This window comes from Phalacrocorax aristotelis, chromosome 26 (genome assembly GCF_949628215.1).
Source record: "Phalacrocorax aristotelis chromosome 26, bGulAri2.1, whole genome shotgun sequence".
Classification (NCBI taxonomy): Eukaryota; Metazoa; Chordata; class Aves; order Suliformes; family Phalacrocoracidae; genus Phalacrocorax; species Phalacrocorax aristotelis.
The window spans coordinates 1,996,165-2,014,328 of record NC_134301.1 but is presented as its reverse complement, the minus strand read 5'-3'; the positions used below and the strand labels follow the sequence as shown (position 1 = coordinate 2,014,328).

The window sequence follows — 18,164 nt, the reverse complement described above, 5'->3', positions numbered from 1 at the left end:
TTCTAGACTGGGGCAAATTGGGCTTGTGGATGATTTCCTATGCCACAAGGTCAAATATCAAGGTCAGTGACTTTCTTTCGCTTCGCCATTGACTTGGAGGATGAGCCGTGTCTCTTCTGGGCCTCAGTTCCTCCATAAAATATAGATAATTTTGACTATCTTCCTCAAGGAAGCCTCATTAATGTTTACTCTTCAGAGGACCTTGAGGCCTTTTACAATCTATTATGAATTAATTATTATTAATTAAGTTAAAGCAGACTATATAACCTAAATAAAGCAGTTCTTACAAAGCAGCTAGATGGTAGAGAGCAATCTGCCTCACAAACTCCCTTTTCCACTTAGCAATTTTAAGCACTTAGTTCCGCTTTCTAATTGCTAATATCCATTCTTCAATTACCCGCTGTTTTCTTTCAGATTTAAAAGATTAAAGCGAATTGTTATTTTATGATTATGTGATTTTGCTTCTTGTAATTGTTGGGTTTGGGTTTGCGTTTTAGGGGATTGCATATTAAACATCTGGGAATGGAAGGCTTGTGCACGGCCTGAAACGGGGTTTCGCCTTTTGGCCCGTGGGAGGGATTGCCGGCTGTTATTCAGATCGACGTTTCAAAGACAAAAAATCAGTCGAGGCATGGTTTTTCATCTGAGAACACTTAAGAAACGGCCTCCCGGTGAAGCAGCAATGCTCTGAACCAGCTAGGCTTGCATCCAGCACCTCGCGCAAGCCTTAGGGCTCTCTGCAGAACAGTGCCTGGGGGGCTTGGGCCCACCCCCGCCGTGTGCCGAGGGCGTTGCTTAAAATCGCACCCGGGGCTCGGCCTGAGAACAGGTTTTTCTCCCCAAAACAGCCCCTCCGGCGCCATCGGCTGCCCTTGAGCTCTCCGAGAAGCAGCAGTCCTCGGCTGCGGCGGGCCGAGGCCCTGCCGGCGTCGCCGGCCTGCTCTGTTGCTAAGCAACAGGGGCTCGGAGCCAGCAACCAATAGTAAAGATGGCGCCTGACCGGCTTCACCACGCCATCGTCCGGCTCCCCGTCCGCCCTCGCACTGAGGAGTGGAGCAGAGAGGCCACGCCCTCAGCAGACATGGCGCCAGCTTGGCTTCAGCCGCCCAGAGAATAGAGCCAATGAGAGGCCGGGAGGGTGGGGAGCACGCTGGGATTGGCTGGCAGTAGCGATTCAAACCGAAGTGCGGGGCGGTTAGGCTGGGCGGTTGGAGCTGGAGCTCGCGCCGGGCCGGTGGTCCAGGTGAGTGAGGGGGAGCGGCGGGACCCCCCGGGACCGGGTCTCGTCCGGGTCGCGGGCCTCCGGCACCGGGGCCTCACCCGGGCCGCGGGGACCCCCTCAGCGGCCCCGTGAAGGGGAGCTGCCCTTCCCGGCGCAGCGCGGCCCGGCGCCGCTTTCCTCAGAGGTCTCTTCCTTCGCTGTCTCCCGGGCGGGGGTCGCGCCCTGGAGCGCGGCTGGGGGCGCTTTGCGGGCTGGCCTTGTTCCTTCGCTCTTTCCAGGCGATATTGTGTTAGATTAGACTGGATATTAGGAAAAATCTCTTCACCGCAAGAGCGGTCAGGCGCTGGCACAGGCTGCCCAGAGAGGTGGGGGAGTCACCGTCCCTCGGGGGGGGAGGGGGGGGGTAAAAAACCGTGCAGACGTGGCACTTCAGGGCACGGTTTAGGAGGCCTGGGGGTGTTGGTTTGGCCGTTGGACTTGATGACCCTAGAGGTCTTTTCCAACCTTAATCCTTTCACGATTCCCGGCTTCTGCTTGTCGAGTCGGGCGTGGGGCTAATGATCGTGGTGCCGGCGATTCAGGCACGGAGCTGTTGAAGTGCCCCTTGCCATAAATGAAGCTGACTACAAGGAACAGAGGAGCGTCTTTTAGCCGAGAGCGCTCCCACACCTTGTAATCTGCGTAACATAGAAAGTCCCTACGGTTTTATCTCTATAAAGAGATACCTGTGTGTCTGGAACTGTGAATAGAGTACTTCAGAGCTTTCCCCAGTGGGCTCCGAAGTGTTGCAGCGGTGTGTTGTACCTGGCACCTCTCCCAGCTACGTCTGCACCTGCTTCTGGTGCTAATTTATTAGTCGAGGCTGTCCTGCGTGCCCCAGCAACCTCTTGCATTAGCGAAGTAATTTCGGTGTTGCTGAGCTGGAGACTTTCCTCTTCGTTGCTTCTGTTTATGCTGTTGTTGCTACTGTTTGAGGAAAATGTGCTGACTGCCTGAATTTTAACAGCTATTTGCAGTAGGAACTGTAACTTAAAATGCAGCTAAATTTAAAACTGTATTAAAATTCCCCAGAACACTTGCTCCTATTTTTATCTTGTGAAGCTCTGAAAACTTGCAGATTTTTAGTGGCCTATATAGTACCAAGCTATTCGTAGATAGGGCATGAGCTGTGTTCTGCAGCCTTTCAGAAGGAGAATGATTTGGGATCCCTCATCTTGCCTTGGCCTCTGAGCCTCTGTGGTGTACTGCAGATTACTTGAAGTAATAAAGTGGGGAGCTATGCTGCCTTTCTCTGTGGCTCTGCTATCTATAAACTGTGGAGGGGTGAGGATGTTCTTTCCCTAGGAAAGAATTTAGATGCATAAATCTCCATAAAACATAACTCTTAATGTATTTTTATTTGTGCAGCTTCTAAAACTCACCTTAAAAATATAATCATTAATTCTGAAGGTGATTCTATTTTCTTTGGTCTGGTAACATGTTTTCTGTTTGGAGGTGGGAAGAAAGGGCTGGGTTTTTTTTATTTAGCTCAGGTTTCTTGGCAGGAAGATGGAGACTGCGATGCTGAACTTACGGAGTCTGTATGATCAACTTATGCGCCAGGCTGAAGCTTTAAGTGAAGGAAACGAATACCGTAAGTTCTGCTTCTGAAGTGGGTTGTGCTGCTGTAAGGATATAAACATGCAAACAAACATTGGCTGTTACTGAAGAATCTGTTGATGATGTTATGGGTGACAGGACTGCTACAGGTAATCAGATTTGAGGGTTTTTTCATTGTCAAGAAATACGAAGTCACAGGCAGGGTCACGTTCTGCTTGTACTTCGTCCATGCAGGGTCTCATGTTCTAGCTCTTCTGGTTCGTACTGACACGAAGGGCTTGGTCTGAAAAACTGCCAGATCTCATGAACATGGAGAGTGTAGGTGGGTTTGCCAAAAGGCTGGCTTCTCCACCCCTCAGTCAGGAGCAGGTTATATTAATAGATACCTACTGTCAGCGAAAGGAGGGCTGCTGCATCTTGTCTGCTTGCCTGGGTAGCTAAAGGCGTACATGTCTTGTCTCCAGAGTTTATTCAGTTAGCGAAGAACTTTGAAGAGTATCGGAGAAAACTGCAGAAAACGGAGCATGAGCTTGGCAAGTACAAAGATCTTCTCATGAAAACTGAAGCTGAGCGTAGTGCTTTGGATGTGAAGCTGAAACACGCTCGCAATCAAGTGGATGTGGAGATCAAACGAAGGCAAAAAGCTGAAACAGACTGTGAAAAGCTGGTGAGTAATGCCTTTGTTACCGGTTAGCTCTTTAGAGTGTGGAGACAAGGTGATTAAACTGCATTGATCTATGCAAAATAAAGACTGACATTTGTGATAACTTTTTTTCCTGGGGAGGTAAAAGAACTCAACACTGACAAATTGGCTTGGCTCCTTGTAGTAGCCTTCTGCTTTGGTCTGGAAAAAGGCGACTGGCTGCTGTCTGGAGCCGAGCTGCCATTACCTGTCAGAGCATGGGCTTTGCAGCCATTAGCAGCCTATTGACACAAGTTCCAAGAGCCTATCTGTGTGGTATCTCAATCTCTTCAGGTCGGTTCATACAGTAATTAAACGCAGTTTTTCCTGTGGCAGCTTCTGATGTTATCTACCTTTACAGGAGCGGCAAATACAACTGATTCGAGAGCTGCTCATGTGCGATGCATCTGGGAGCATTCAGCTAAGTGAAGAGCAGAAGTCTGCCCTCGCCTTTCTTAACAGGCCGCAGGTTTCTATAGGGGGTTCAGGCAACAAAAGGTAGGCGACATATGTCTGAGCAACATCAGTGTCAAATACCAATCGTGAACCTCTGTGATAAGTACTGCACCCGTATCAACAGAGTTTTACTTTTTATTCCAGTTTGAAATACATCTCTTCTGAGTCAGTAAGATTGTTCTGGAACCACGGCTGACTGAAAGCCAAACTGACACAGGTTTCTTCTAATTTTTTATATTTTTTCAGGCTGTCTACAATAGATGAATCTGGCTCAATTCTGTCAGACATCAGCTTTGACAAGACTGATGAGTCACTGGTAATGTAACTCCAAGTTCTTAAGTTTTCCTCCACTGCAAAACCTTAGGGCTGTGGGGTAATCTCTAGAGAGCCCCATGTGTTTAGAGAGCTGTGGTATTAAACTGGTAGAGCTGATTTAGCCAATAGCACACCAGAGAAATGCAAAGCCTAATGAAAGCCCTGGCCAGAGGCTGTACGGTATTTACACTAAGCTAACCAGTGTTGTGTATTTCCCACAGGACTGGGATTCGTCTGTGGTGAAAGCTGTTAGACTGAAAAGGAGAGAGAAGCGGGTATGTTCAATTCTTCCCCTTCAAATAGATTCCATTGTTAGCCTTGGCTGACACAATGTCACCATCTGCCATCTCACAGCCACCTATAATGATGTCTGAGCTACTAATCACAAACTTCAGATGGATGTGCTTCTACTATAATTCAGTCCTGCTGTGTGGGTTTAGATTGAAAGTTAATTCTGATGTCGTTGTTTGTCTACTGAAAATAACTGGAGTGGAGTTCTGCATGTCTTGCTCTCGTGTGGCCTAGTGTGTGCGAGAAAGCACTTGGAAATTATTAACAGCAACCAGATTAGGGAAAGTCATGTTGGAAGTTAATGTTTTTCTGTTCTGTAAAGGAGCTTGTGCTTGTTCTGGTCTGCTGTGCAGCAGGCACAGGTGGGAAAGGGTGGCCTGAAATCATCCCTCGCAGAGTTGGGAAGAGTCTGGGATTTGCTTAGCTGCCCCTCTTTTTCTCTTTTCCTTCCTTTTTCTCTGAATTGGATTATAAAGCTGGCTAGGAAAATTATTTGAAAGAGGAGTATACCGAGCGCTCCTGATCCTCTTCAAGGTTGCCATGAAGAATGGTTACTGTGGAAGAACTGAATGCATGTGTGGTGTGTGTGGACAATTGTTGAGTCCTTCTGGTTATACTGAACTATTACAACACGAAGTTACCAGCATGCCTGCCTCATAGACAAAAATATACTGTGTCTTTTCAGCGGTCTTCCAGGCAGTTCACTGAAGGCCCACCAGGTCCTCAGAAGAAAATCCGATCAATTGGCTCCACAGTGGATCAGGTATGGTGGTTCCAGCTAGGTTTGTGTGCATTAAAGTAGTTGGTCATATTGCACTCCTGCTTCTAGGGCCAACAAACTAGGAAATCCCCTGTCCTGTCAGTGCTGCCGTCACTAACTGCATATTTCTCATTACAGGGAAATGAATCCATAGTAGCAAAGACAACTCTCATGGTCCCCAATGACGGTGGCCCAATTGAAGCTATCTCTACTATCCAGACTGTGCCTCATAGTCTGAGAAACCGGAGGAAGAGTGGTAGGTGTCACGTCTCCATTCGTCCTAGTCCTGAAGCAACTACTTTGTGGGCCAGAGGCAATCTTGAAATGGTTCCTCCAGGACCCAGGCAGCTGCCTGTGGTTTATAATGCACTTGCTCTGAAGCAAAGGTTATGCAGGGGTGGTGATTTCATTCAGTCAATGCTCCTTTTCCTCTGTCTTTCAGGTCCTTTGCAGCCCTGGAGCAGCGAGTCAAGCATGGGCAGTAAGCAGCTGGAATCCAAATCGGAGACCGATGGCTCTGGCACCCCGCAGAGCAACGGGGGAGTGAGGCTGCATGACTTCGTTTCAAAGACGGTATGTCTACAGGCATGAAGAACTTAAAAGAGCATCACCTTCCATTTTTAAATGTGTGTGATATCAAGCTATCAAGAAGAGGCTACCAGCCGTTATGTCTCAAGTCAATATTAACCGTACTGGCTACCTGCATGGATCGGGGAATGTGTTATCTACGTGGTTATCCAGTCTAAATCCTGCAGAGTTACTACACTGCACTAACCTTTTCCCACCTGTATGCTTTGAATCATTAGGTTATCAAGCCAGAATCGTGTGTTCCATGTGGAAAGAGAGTAAAATTTGGAAAAATCTCTCTGAAGTGCAGAGACTGCCGTGTGGTCGCTCATCCAGAGTGTCGGGACCGCTGTCCTCTTCCCTGTATCCCCACCTTGACAGGGACCCCTGTCAGAATTGGAGAGGTAGGTCTGTAGGCTGAGCTGCCAGCACAAGTGGGTGAATGCTGGGCTAGAGTTAGAACGTGCTTAGGCTCCCACAAGTCTGCCCTCCCCAGAAGAGCTCCTGTTGCTCAGCTGCACGGCAAAGCACAAAGGAGCTCGCTATGGATCGTTCAGTAACCAGGGTAGTGGGTGGTAGGGATGCAACGCTGGGCGGGTGCTGAGCTCTGAACATGGCAGCTCTGGGTAAGCAATCCTGCAGCTTTGTGCTGATGGATGCAGCGTGGCTCTTCTCTGGGCTGACAAAGAAGAAACAATCCTTGCTTTTTAAGTCTAGATCTCGCTGTGCATTCCTGAGAGAATATTTTCCATGTCTTGAAGACTGAGTATCTCTTTTTTTTCTTTTTCCCTTCTGCCTCTTAGGGGACCTTGGTGGACTTTGTCCCTTCTACTCCTCCGATGATCCCTTCCATCATAGTGCACTGTGTTAGTGAGATCGAGCAGCGAGGGCTGCGTGAGGTAAAAAGAAAATGAGGTGTGAAACGGTGCTAATGAAATGGGTTGCAGTGTTAGGGAAGCAAATTGTTAACCCAAATATCTCTTACGGATGGTGTGTAGAGTGTTGCTCAGTGGGTGACTCCGTGAGTGAGCAACAGTGTCTGTGCAGAGTGCTCGTATGTGGAGAGAAGGTGGGAGTGGGAGAATGTCAGCTTTATACATGCAGTTGATATCCTGCCTCTAAGCAATCCTTTCTGTTAACAGACAGGCCTTTACCGGATATCTGGCTGTGACAAAACAGTGAGGGAACTGAAAGAGAAATTTCTTAGAGCAAAAAACGTTCCTTTGCTCAGTAAAGTGGACGATATCCATGCTATCTGCGGCCTTCTCAAGGACTTCCTACGCAGCCTGAAAGAACCCCTTCTCACTTTCCGGTTAAACAAGACTTTTATGGAAGCTGCAGGTAAGGAGTAGCAATTCCTTACTGGTGGACCACAGTACTCTGGAGCCCTCGTGCTTGCGGCTGTGTTGATGATGCACAATGGGCTGGGAAGGGCTCTCTTCTAATACATTATTACAAAATATAAATGTATATTTGTATATAGATACAAAACTATTACAATGGCACGTGAAGCTTCTGGCTTGTTTCCCACACGAGCTTTTACTGTTAGAGGGGACTGTTAGAGCTGTGCTTCTGGGATCACTTTCTGAGGTCTAAATGTTTTTGGTTCCCCCCCCCCCCAGAAATCTTGGATGAGGACAACAGCGTCGCTGCTATGTACCAAGCAGTTGGTGAGCTTCCTCAGGCCAATAGGGACACCCTAGCTTTCCTCATGATTCACCTGCAGAGGTATGTTCAAATGGTACTTCTGAAAGGGGGATGTTGCCACTGGTGCTTTCTCTAATTGACTCTTGTTACTGCTTGTGAGCATAAAGTCTTCATTCTGAAAAAAACCCTGCTTATTCAGATGCTGAAGTGTGTGTGTGGGATGGGGGAGTTGTATGACAAGTGAAGGGGAGAAGCTACATTCTTTCTTAATATTTTTTTTTAAATATAGGGTGGCTCAGAGCCCGGAGACTAAAATGGACGTTACCAACTTGGCTAAAGTCTTTGGCCCCACAATAGTTGGCCATGCGGTACCCGATCCTGAACCTGTGACGCTCCTACACGACACTAAGCGGCAACCCAAGGTAGGTCAGCAGAAAAGAGTGACTTGGGTGAAGTATCCCGTTTAAAGAACTCGACCGGATTGCTGGAGGGAGCTGAGGCAATGCCTGCCTGGTGTCGCTGTGTCAAAGCTGTGTGCTGGTTTGTAACACTGGCTACTCATGGGTGCCAATACTTCTAATATCTGAAGGGTGGGTGTCAGAAGGATGGGGCCGGACTCTTTTCAGTGGTGCCCAACAACAGGACAAGGGGCAACAGGCACAAGCTGGAACATGGGAAGTTCCACCTAAAAGTGAAGAAGCTTTTTCTCATGGTGAGGGTGCCAGAGCAGGGGCACAGGCTGCCCAGAAAGGCTGTGGGGTCCCTTCCCTGGAGACATTCACACCCTGCCTGGACGTGGTCCTGTGCCCCTGCTCTGGGGGTGCCTGCTCACGCAGGGGGTGGGATGGGATGAGCTCCAGAGGGCCCTGCCAGCCCCCACCAGTCTGGGATTCTGTGTGCCTCTATAGGTAGTAGAACGACTTCTGCTGCTGCCTATGGACTACTGGAGCCAGCTGGTGATGGTGGAGCAAGAAAACATTGACCCAGGGCATGTAATCGAGAATGTCAATGCCTGCTCCACTCCACAGACACCAGATGTTAAAGGTAACCCCTAGGTTCTGCTCTATTGGCTGTGCAGCTGCTGAATCAAAAACAATGGCCCTCAATCAAAGCTGCTTGCGAGACTGTTGGAGCTAGCCATTCCTGGCATGCGTTATGGAGGAAGAGGGAAGAAAAGTGTGCCAGGAAATACCAGATTTGTCTAGTATTTCTGACAGATGCTAGGGAATGTCTAATGTTCCTTGCATGGCAATGAAAACTTCAGCTGTCCTCATGTTGCTCACTTGCTGCCTCCTTTTTCACAGTGAGCATGCTTGGACCCCTCACTACTCCGGAACAGCAGCTCTCAAAGACGCCGTCGTCTAGCTCCCTGTCCCAGAGGGTCCGGTCTACCTTCAGCAAAACCACCCCCAAGTAAGTGCCAACAGGCACTGTCGTGGAGGTGTTGGGATGACTGCTGGTGGTTTGGGTGTTCAGGGAGAACTGAAAATTGACGTTTGAACCTAGTTCTGGGAGCAGCCTGGATTTACTACTCAGTCAACTCTCACTTAATCAACGCTGTAGTAACAGCGCAAGCTGCATAATGGTTAATGAGCGTCATCTTACGGTAGGGGGAGAAACACTTTGTTTGGGAGGTGGGTAAAACTTGGGTGAATGACCCCTGGGAAAGAGAGAGTGTTAGACTTCTAATCCCAAATCCAAACCTGATATTTTCTACTTCTCTTGAACTAGATTTGGGAGCAAAAGCAAGTCAACAACCCAGCTTGGGCATCAGGGCAACTTCTTTGCCTCTCCTATGCTGAAGTGAAGCGGACCTGGGAGTTAGTATCGTCCTAGCATTTGCACACCAATATGCATGAATACAGTAAACGCAAGTCCTCTCTGCGGGCAGTGGCAGCTTATGTAATAAGATCCTTTTCATTTTATCTTTCAGATTAACTCAGACTTTTAATGGGATTTTATTGTGCAATGTATTTTTATTAACTAATGCTGTGCTGAATTTAGTATTGGTGAAGAAAATAACTAGCAGGCTTCGTTCAAAGTGTTAATAAAAAAAAGTGCTAGAGGAACTCTCTGGCACTTTTCACTAGCATCCAGTCTTCTACCCATGTGAAGTGGAACAGTTGTACAAGGATCCTAAGTTTTTACGGTGTTTTATTTTTTATTTTTAAGAAAAGACTCCCTAAGTTATTCTTCACACAGCAGTGACGCCCCAATTGACCTCTGTCAGAATCCATTCTCTCAAACTGCACGCAGGTCTGCAGTTCTTGACTTGCGCTGTGGTTGTGCAGCCTCTAATCCTGAGGATGGCAGTGTTGCATTTGTCTGGGCAAACGGTGCTCTAACTGCTGGAGGGGACTGCAACTTGTCCTAAAGAAACATTTCCTGATGCTGCGGTTACAAGGGGAAAAACTTGTAGAGGGTTGTCTGTAGATGCAAACCCAAAGGATTCCTGGGTAGTCTAAAGGAATTACTAGTGCTGCTCAAACTGGCGAGGGGAATGAGGGTGTTTAATAGCACCCTTGCCTTTGGGAGTCCCTGCTTTCCCAAATCGGGATATGTGACCTTGCCCAGTGCTGTGTGAAGAGACTTGTGGAACATGTACAAAAGTTTATAAAGCGGCCGTTCGTTGAGCTCTGAAAAACTGTCATGATCTGTGCAGTTAAGTAAATCATGATGATTTATGTGACCTATGATTCTGTGCTCTAATGCTTCTTATTTGTGCTATAGCGTTTTAACTAGAGCCTGTGTAGCGTTACAGGAGGCTGTGGTGCTGTAATGCTGAGGTGCTGTGCTCCGAGTAGCTCTTGCCCCAAGGGCTAATGAACCTGGCAGCCTCTGCGGTGCAGGATCGTGGGCTGGGCTGTGGCTCGGGAGTCTAGAGGAGGAAGGAGCATAACAGTTTTGGTTCCCAGTATTATATCAGGAGGTGAAATAGCCTGGGCTGCGCGTGGTGGCCTGGGTTGTCTCTCTTCCCCTTGGTTGCAGGGTCTGGAGGGCGAAGCCCTCTCCTGCCATGTTTGCACCCTAGCTCTGACCCACTGCAGGGCATGGGGCAGTTGGGGGCTGCTGCTCCCCCTTCCCAGTGGGGCTGGGGCCCCAGGGCAGGTGCGTGTTTCTGGCCTCTGGTGCTTTCAGGCACACCAGATGTGCATGAAGGGGGCACTAAAGCATGTTCCCGTTCCCTAGATCCTGTGTCTTGGACACAGTTGCCTTGGTCCTTGTTTTTGGAGGATCCTCTCCCAGACTGGGTCCTTGCCTGCTCCTTGTTGGAGCAGAAACTGGGGGATTTGCAGAGGGACCTGCTGGGGTACATCTCCCCTGGTCCCCATGGCTCCCCTCCGTGGGGACAGATGGAGTTTGGGAGCACCCTAGCATGCCACCCCACTCACTGCTGGGCATGGGGGTGGCCCTGCCAGTGCTTGGAAATGTGGCTGCAATGCTGGGACAGGGTGGGGGGGTGTCTGCAGGGCAGGACACCGCCCCCACAGTGGGATGTGCAAGTAGGTAGGACATGGCAGGGAAAGAGCCGTACCCAACACAAGCCTGGGGCAGTGGAAACTGAAGAAAGGGTGTATCTTTGGCAGTCTGTGCGCTGGTTGCTTTAGGCTGTAAGGAGAACTTGTGTGGAAAAGAATTTTAAATATTTACTGATCAAAGAATATGAAAAGTCTTGCTTTGGCCCCAGAAACAGTGATGTGTAAGTTGTCCTAGTAATTCCTTTTAAGTGGGTACCAGTGCAAGAAAGCAAACCCCCTGTTTGTATTCAGGCAGGGCAGGCACGCACGTGCTTCAAAGGATTAACGCCAATATAACGTATGTTCCTTAATCAGCAGCTACCTCTTGCTGCATTTGCATTTAATGCAGAGAGCATCTTTCTGCTGTGCATGCAAGTGCTTCACCCTCATTAAGACCCCTCAGCAGTTAGCGAGGAAGCCACCTTCTTTTTTATTGCAAATGATAGAATTCTGATAGTTGAAGGGAGATAATTTCTCACGCTGCCTTAATCAGCACGTGGTTCTGACTTACAGCACCTCCAAGGGAGCGACACTGGACCTGCTGTTGAAAGACAGGTACTAGCCCCTGATGCCTTCTAGCTTTGCAAAAAGGATAGCCTGCTTTCTCCAGACTGGCGCTCCCACCCCCAGTCTAGATCGGTACCAGCAAATTCCACCGCAGGTGGCGGTCGGTCTCTTGGGCGAAGCACTGGATCGTGTCGGCACGATCGCTGTGGCAGTGCCGGCCATCTTTGTCAGCCTCTGCGCGCCCACCTTCCTCCCTTCTGTCAGCGTGGGAATTTTGTAACCTGCCACAAACTTTGCTTTGGCTTCATCAAGTGACTTCTTGTAGAGTAAGAACTTTCCCCGGTAGAGGCTAAGGGTTTGGCCTTTGGGGCTCCGGCTGTCCTTTCTCTCCTGCAGCTCCTTGTAGATCATCTCATCCTGTGTTGGGTCTCTTGCACCATACAACTCTGCGAAATGCAGCTTTACAAATACTAGGTCAAGGTCTGGAGGTTTCTGAAGAATTTGCTTGAGGCCTTTGGCCGCCTCCAATATGTTATTCTTGTTTCCTTCTTTGCATTAAGCCACTGTGCCTTTATAGCACTTGGCCAAGGCTCAGTAGAGAAGGTGGTAACCTGGCTCCTGCTGCAGGGCTCGCTGCACTATCTCAGTGACTTGCTCGGTAGGCTATTGCAGCCAGAACAGAGCTGAAGCTTTGAGAACATCAGGATCGGAGCTTTTCTCTGCACTTTCTGTATCAAGCCAATTGACCTTTCTATATCCACTTGTTCAAGTAGCTTGGGTAAATGTATTTTGGCTTTGTAGTTATTCAGCTGCTCAAGGACAGCTCTTTCCAATTGGATTGTGGCTTTCCTCGCAATATCAGGATAGCAGAAATAACTGCAGGAGGGATAAAGATCCATTCAGAGCCCAGTGTGGAAATATCTCCTCCCCAGTTCAAGTATCAATGCCACCTCAAAGTGCTCTCCTGCCCGTTCCCTGTTAAGGGCTCTGAGAGCCAAGAGGAACACCAGCCTTTCTGGGCCTGTGTACGGGGTCAGCCATGCATCCCAAGGAGCTGAGCTGCCGAATTCATTCCAGGGAGCTTTCAGCCTCCTGATAAGAGGCCTGAAGGTAGTGAATCCAAGCATAATTTGCATAGATAATCAAAGAACCAGCAGATGCTCCTCTTGTCTCTTGTTCTTCAGCATCCTTATGGCTTTGCAGAGCTGCTCTGTTCCGGCCTTTCGGCTGGTACAGGCATGCCTGCAGCCCCAGGAGCGCTGCCTGGTTTTGGTGCTTGACTTCAACAGCCAGCTTCTGCAGGACGTGTGTAGGTTCAGCACATGCCGGGTGAAGTGGTATTGAAGGGCATCCAACTTCTCCTTCAGTTGCTCATTGCAACAAAGAGGAGAACACGGGTTATGAAAAGGCAGGGTGTGGTGGGGTCCTGGGGTACCCACACGGAGCACAAAGGAGCTCCTGGCTGTACGCAAACCAAAAAGAAGAGAGGGGTGGAGGAAGGGGCTCTCCTCACTTGCTCAACAAGTCCCTTGCACTCAAGCTACTAAAGAACCTGTAAATCTTTTGTTCCAATCAGCCTGTTTTCAGGGAACCATCTGGGAGGCTTCGTTCCTGGCTTGCTGTTCTCCAAAGGGGAGTTACCAGTGCCTGGAGCCAGGGCTGCTGGCTCTTCTTACCTAAGACAAAGGCCCTGAGATGGACTGCAAGAAATGGAGAGTAGAACCAGCCAAAACCACACAATGAAAACTGCTTTGCTCCCCATGGGGAGGTAATGGGGGCTGTGCCTTCATCTGAAGGATGCAACAAGAGGTGGCTAAGCAAAGAGCATGAAGATGTTGGACTGGAGCATCACTTACATGATGAAAGGCTGAAAGAGCTGGGACTCTCCAGCCTAGAGAAGAGCAGCCTCAAAGGGATCTTAGAAATGTTTATAAACACCTGAAGGGAGCACCAGGCTTTTTTCAGTGGTGCCCAGTGCAGGACAAGAAGCGGTCAGCACAAACTGAAACTCGTGAGGCTCCATCTGGACATCAGGAAACTTTTCTTTTAACTGTGAGGATGATAGAGTACTTGCAGAGTTTGCCCGGAGAGGTTGTGGGGTCTTCATCCTTCGAGATATTTAAAAGCCGTCTGGGTGTGGTCATGGGCAACTTGCTGTAGGTGGCCCTGCTTGAGCAGGGGGTTGGGTAAGGTGACCTCCAGAGGTACCCTCCAACCTCAGCTGTTCTGTGGTTCAGAACAAGACGTGGGGCCAAGCCTTGTCAACCCAAAGCCACTCTTTCTGGGAGCCGCTACAGGAATGGATGCTGTGTGCTTACCTCATTTTTGCTGTGAGCATAGTGTCGCAGTCAGGGAGTGATGGCTGGGGCTGTGCCGCTTCCACACTGCAGCAGATACACTGGGCAGTGCAGAGTCTAATTTATTGACTGATCCTTAAATAGAGAACATACTTCCTTCTGGGCACGGTCTGATTAAACAGCTTGTCTCAGAGGAAGCAAAACTGAAAGAGAAAAGCTTAAACCAGGAAAGGAAGTATCCTGGTCTCCCTATCTTAAAGCTACTGCCTTCCCTTCCCAAAACAGGACTGGGGTCTGGATAAACGGGAAAGGAAACCCAGTGGTCAGAGCAGCAGGATCTGAACTTGCCCCTGGAGATGTTCTCCCCACTGAAAGGACTTTGTTAGCATCAAAGCTTTTAGAAAGCAGCAGGGCTGAGGCGACAGAAGAGAAGGATGCTGGGCTACAGAATGTAAATACAGCGTTGCCGTTATCGTTAAAAGGCCAAAGGCTCTGTGTGATTGTAAGACCTTGGCACTGGGGCTTGTCGGGCTGGTTTTGTCTGGATCTGTCCTGACCTGCCGGAAACCTTGCTGTAGTTTGTGTAGCTTGTTTACCCGTAACAGCAACTGCCTACCAACAAGGTGGCTGTTACCTAATTGATTTTTTAGCGTTGAATTTGCGTGGTTTTGTGTAACTGTAAGGTACAACGGCTGTGCCTGTGATAAACCTGATGTGCTTCCTTAAGCAGGGTCAGCCTACAGTCCCTGAGCAGAGGATGGGCCTGGGGCTACTAACAACTCAGCAGCGAGCCGTTACTGATCCTTGAAGAACATGGTTTTGGCAGGTGACAGAAACCAGTCTTAAAGGTAACAGAAAAAATATAGGTAAAACACAGGATATGGGGTATATCTGGATGTAAGATGGAACTGCAGCTCTGTGAAGAAAGATTCAAGTACGGAGGGTAAGAGAAAATATATACAATAGCCCCAATTACACCCTAAACTGAGGAGGAAGAAATGATCAACCTCATAATCATATTCTTCCCAGCAAAGAAGAAGAAAAAACCCATCAATATAATTTTCCCCTTCAGGATGCTGATGAGTCACTGCAGCAATGCAAAGGAAGTAGGGAGAATTTATCATTAGAGGAATGGCGTAGATACTTTTGTTCACTGTGTTTATTTCTTTTTTCTATTGCTGACAACCTTTAATAGAAATTGAGTAATTTGGATATTAGTTGTTAGCGCTGCTGTAACTGGATGAATGGTGAGTGATTGCTGTATCTCGATTAGACTGAGGCATTAATTAGACCATCAATAAGTTCTAATTCTTGAAATCCTCATGTAAGCAGTTTTTTTCTGTGCGCTTTGGCTTGCACAAGCTGCTTCTCCGTTGCCTGTTGTGGCCGGGACGGGGCTGTGTGATTTGGGTAACGGAGAGATGTTTTAACTCCTGGGGGCAGGGGCTGAGCCGGGCTGTGGGCAGAACGGGGGAGAAATTCAGAGCTCGAGTCCCTCAGGCCTCAGCAGTGGTTCTTGGCTCTTTCTCCTGCTAATATTAGGACTGGTTTGAGGAAGAATATGGTTCTGTGAAATAGCTATTAATACCATACAAAGCTTGGATGGAAGTCAAAAATAACAGCAAATGAGAAAGCTACTAACCACGCAGCCAAACAGGAAGTCCGGGTAAGGCTTGGTGTTGTGAAAGATAAACGGTGGGAAGGCAAAGCAAAAGAGCTGCAATAAGACGCAGAGCAGAAAAGTACAAATAGCTTTGGGATAGCCTGAAAAGAGTCCTTGGCTCGAAAACAGTTATTTCACATCAAATTGATGTAAATAGATTTTTACATCCCTAGATGCCTAGAGCCTGGAAAAGGATCACAGGGCAGCGGGAGAACACCTGAAGAGCAGATTAAAGGAATTCCAGCCAGTAAGTTGGCTCCGTTGGGGGCCCGACTTTAATGCAAACCCACGTAGCGTGGGGAATGAACGGAGAGATGTGCACACACCTGCAGGGCTGTGCTCATGGGCACGAGGTGGGATGGTTCTGTGACTGCAGTGCTGGAGTGGAAGGAGAGGCAGGAGAGGTGTGGCGGGCTGTCACCCTCTGTGCCCGTGACCAGCTGGAGGGCAGGGAGGCCCCCCTGGGGATGGGTGAGGAGCCGACCGAGAGCTTTAGGGTCAGGATGAAAGGGAGGGCAGGGAGAGGTGAGGTTATTGTGGGGGTCTGCTACAGGCCCCCTGACCAGGGAGACCGAGCCTGAGGTCCACATTACACAGATAGAAGCAGCCTCACATTCAAAAGCCCTGGTCTTCATGGGGGACTTCAGCCACCCCGATATCTGTTGGAGGGACAACGCAGCAGGGCATAAGCAACCTGGGAAGTTCCTGGAATGTGCTGATAACTTCCTTCTCTGAGCAATAGAGGAGCCAATGAGGAAAGGGGCTATGCTGGACCTTATTCTCACCAGCAAGGAGGGGCTGGTGGGGAATGTGAAGCTCAAGGGCAGCCTTGGCTACAGCAACCATGAAATGGTGGAGTTCAAGATCCTTAGGGCACTGAGGAGGGCGAACAGCAACTCCTACTGCTCTGGACTACTTCTCCTACTACTCTGAACCACTCTGGACTTCAGGAGAGCAGACTTCGGCCCCTTCAGGGATCTGCTTGGTAGAGTACCATGGGGTAAGCCCTGGAGGGAAGAGTAGCCCAAGAAATCTGGTTGATATTTAAGGATCACCTCCTCTAAGCTCAGAAGCAGTGCATTCTGACAAAGGAGTTGCCAGGCAAAAACTCCAGGAGGCCTGCATGGATGAACAAGGAGCTCCTGGGCAAGCTCAAACACAAAAAGGAAGCCTACAGAGGGTGGAAGCAAGGACAGGTAGCCTGGGAGGAATATAGAGGAACTGAGCGAGCAGCCAGGGATCAGGTTAGGAAAGCTAAAGCCCTGAGAGAATTAGACCTGACCAGGGATGTCAAGGGCAACAAGAAAAGCTTCTATATAGGTATGTCAGCGATAAAAGGAGGACTAGGGGGGAAAAGTGAGCCCTCTCTGGAGGGCGACAGGAGGCCTGGTTACCTGGGATATGGAGAAGGCCGAGGTACTCGATGACTTTTTTTTTGTCTCAGTCTTTATGGGCAAGTGCTCAAACCACACCGCCCAAGTCACAGGAGGCAAAGGCAGGGACTGGGAGAATGAAGGACTGCCCGCTGTAGGAGATCAGGTTTGAGACCATCAAAGGAACCTGAAGGTGTACAAGTCCACGGGACCTGATGAGATGCATCAGTGGGTCCTGAGGGAACTGGCAGATGAAGCTGCTAAGCCACTGTCCATCGTAGTTGAGAAGTCCTGGCAGTCTGGTGAAGTTCCCACTGACTGGGAAAGGGGAAACGTAACCTCCATTTTTACAAAGGGAAAAAAGGAAGACCTGGGGAACTACGGGCTGGTCAGCCTCACCTCTGTGCCCGGCAACATCATGGAGCAGATCCTCCTGGGAGCTATGCTAAGGAAAATAAGGAGGTGATTGGTGACAGCCAACACGGCTTCACTAAGGGCAAATCGTGCCTCACGAATTTGGTGGCCTTCTACGATGGGGTTGCAGTGTTGGTGGATAAGGGAAGAGCAACTGATGTCATGTACCTGGACTTGTGCAAAACATTTGATACCGTCCTGCGCAACATCCTTGTCTCTAAATTGGAGAGATGTGGATTTGATGGATAGACCACTTGGTGGATAAGGGATTGGCTGGATGGTTGCACTCAAAGAGTTGTGGTCAATGGCTCGATGTCCAAGTGGAGACCAGTGACGAGTGGCCTTCCTCAGGGCTTGGTACTGGGAGCAGCGCTGTTTATCTTTGTTGTGAATATGCACGTGGGATTGAGTGCACCATCGGCGAGTTTGCTGATGCCATCGAGCTGTGTGCTGTCGTTGACACGCTGGAGGGAAGGGGTGCCATCCAGGGGGACCTTCACAGGCTTGAGAGTGGGTCTGTGTGAACCTCCTGAGGTTCAACAAGGCCAAGTGCAAGGTCCCGCAAGTGCATCGGGACACTCCCCAGCACAAACACAGGCTGGGCGGAGAATGGATTGAGAGCAGCTCTGAGAAGGACCTGGGGGTGTTGGTTGATGAGAAGCTCAGCACGACCTGGCAATGTGCACTTGCAGCCCAGAAAGCCAACCGTACCCTTGGCCGCATCAAAAGAAGCGTGACCAGCAGGTCGAGGGAGGCGATCCTGCTCTTGTGAGACCCCCCTGCAGTGCTGCATCCAGCTCTGGGGCCCCCAACATAAGAAGGACATGGACCTGTTGGAGCGAGCCTAGAGGAC

The 18,164-nt window shown here is 49.3% G+C and overlaps 1 protein-coding gene and 1 pseudogene across 3 annotated transcripts; one reads left to right on the top strand and one right to left on the bottom strand.

The window, feature by feature from the left end:
- The first annotated feature begins 1,155 nt into the window (after positions 1–1,155).
- RACGAP1 (Rac GTPase activating protein 1) lies at positions 1,156–10,232 on the top strand. Of its 3 annotated transcripts, none has more exons than XM_075075630.1 (17): positions 1,156–1,243; positions 2,767–2,855; positions 3,286–3,488; positions 3,865–4,001; positions 4,206–4,275; positions 4,496–4,549; positions 5,251–5,328; positions 5,464–5,581; positions 5,768–5,898; positions 6,132–6,296; positions 6,696–6,791; positions 7,035–7,233; positions 7,515–7,620; positions 7,829–7,961; positions 8,448–8,583; positions 8,844–8,952; positions 9,271–10,232. In XM_075075630.1, exons 2-17 carry the CDS (start codon positions 2,771–2,773, stop codon positions 9,344–9,346), a joined length of 1,896 nt encoding a protein of 631 aa, XP_074931731.1. In that variant the 5' UTR covers positions 1,156–1,243; positions 2,767–2,770; the 3' UTR covers positions 9,347–10,232. The 3 variants fall into 3 exon arrangements, with proteins under 3 accessions (XP_074931731.1, XP_074931729.1, XP_074931730.1); XM_075075628.1 differs by having other exon boundaries at positions 7,829–7,965; positions 8,452–8,583; XM_075075629.1 differs by having other exon boundaries at positions 1,186–1,243; positions 2,771–2,855; positions 7,829–7,965; positions 8,452–8,583.
- Positions 10,233–11,547: 1,315 nt separating this feature from the next.
- Positions 11,548–13,902, bottom strand: LOC142048525 (interferon-induced protein with tetratricopeptide repeats 2-like; annotated as a pseudogene).
- Positions 13,903–18,164: the final 4,262 nt, after the last annotated feature.

Coding starts and splice junctions, on each gene's coding strand:
- RACGAP1 (XM_075075630.1), top strand. CDS start 2,771: ATGGAGACTGCGATGCTGAACTTACGGAGTCTGTATGATCAACTTATG. Junction 4,276..4,495: donor ACAAGACTGATGAGTCACTG/GTAATGTAACTC, acceptor TATTTCCCACAG/GACTGGGATTCGTCTGTGGT. Junction 7,962..8,447: donor ACACTAAGCGGCAACCCAAG/GTAGGTCAGCAG, acceptor GTGCCTCTATAG/GTAGTAGAACGACTTCTGCT.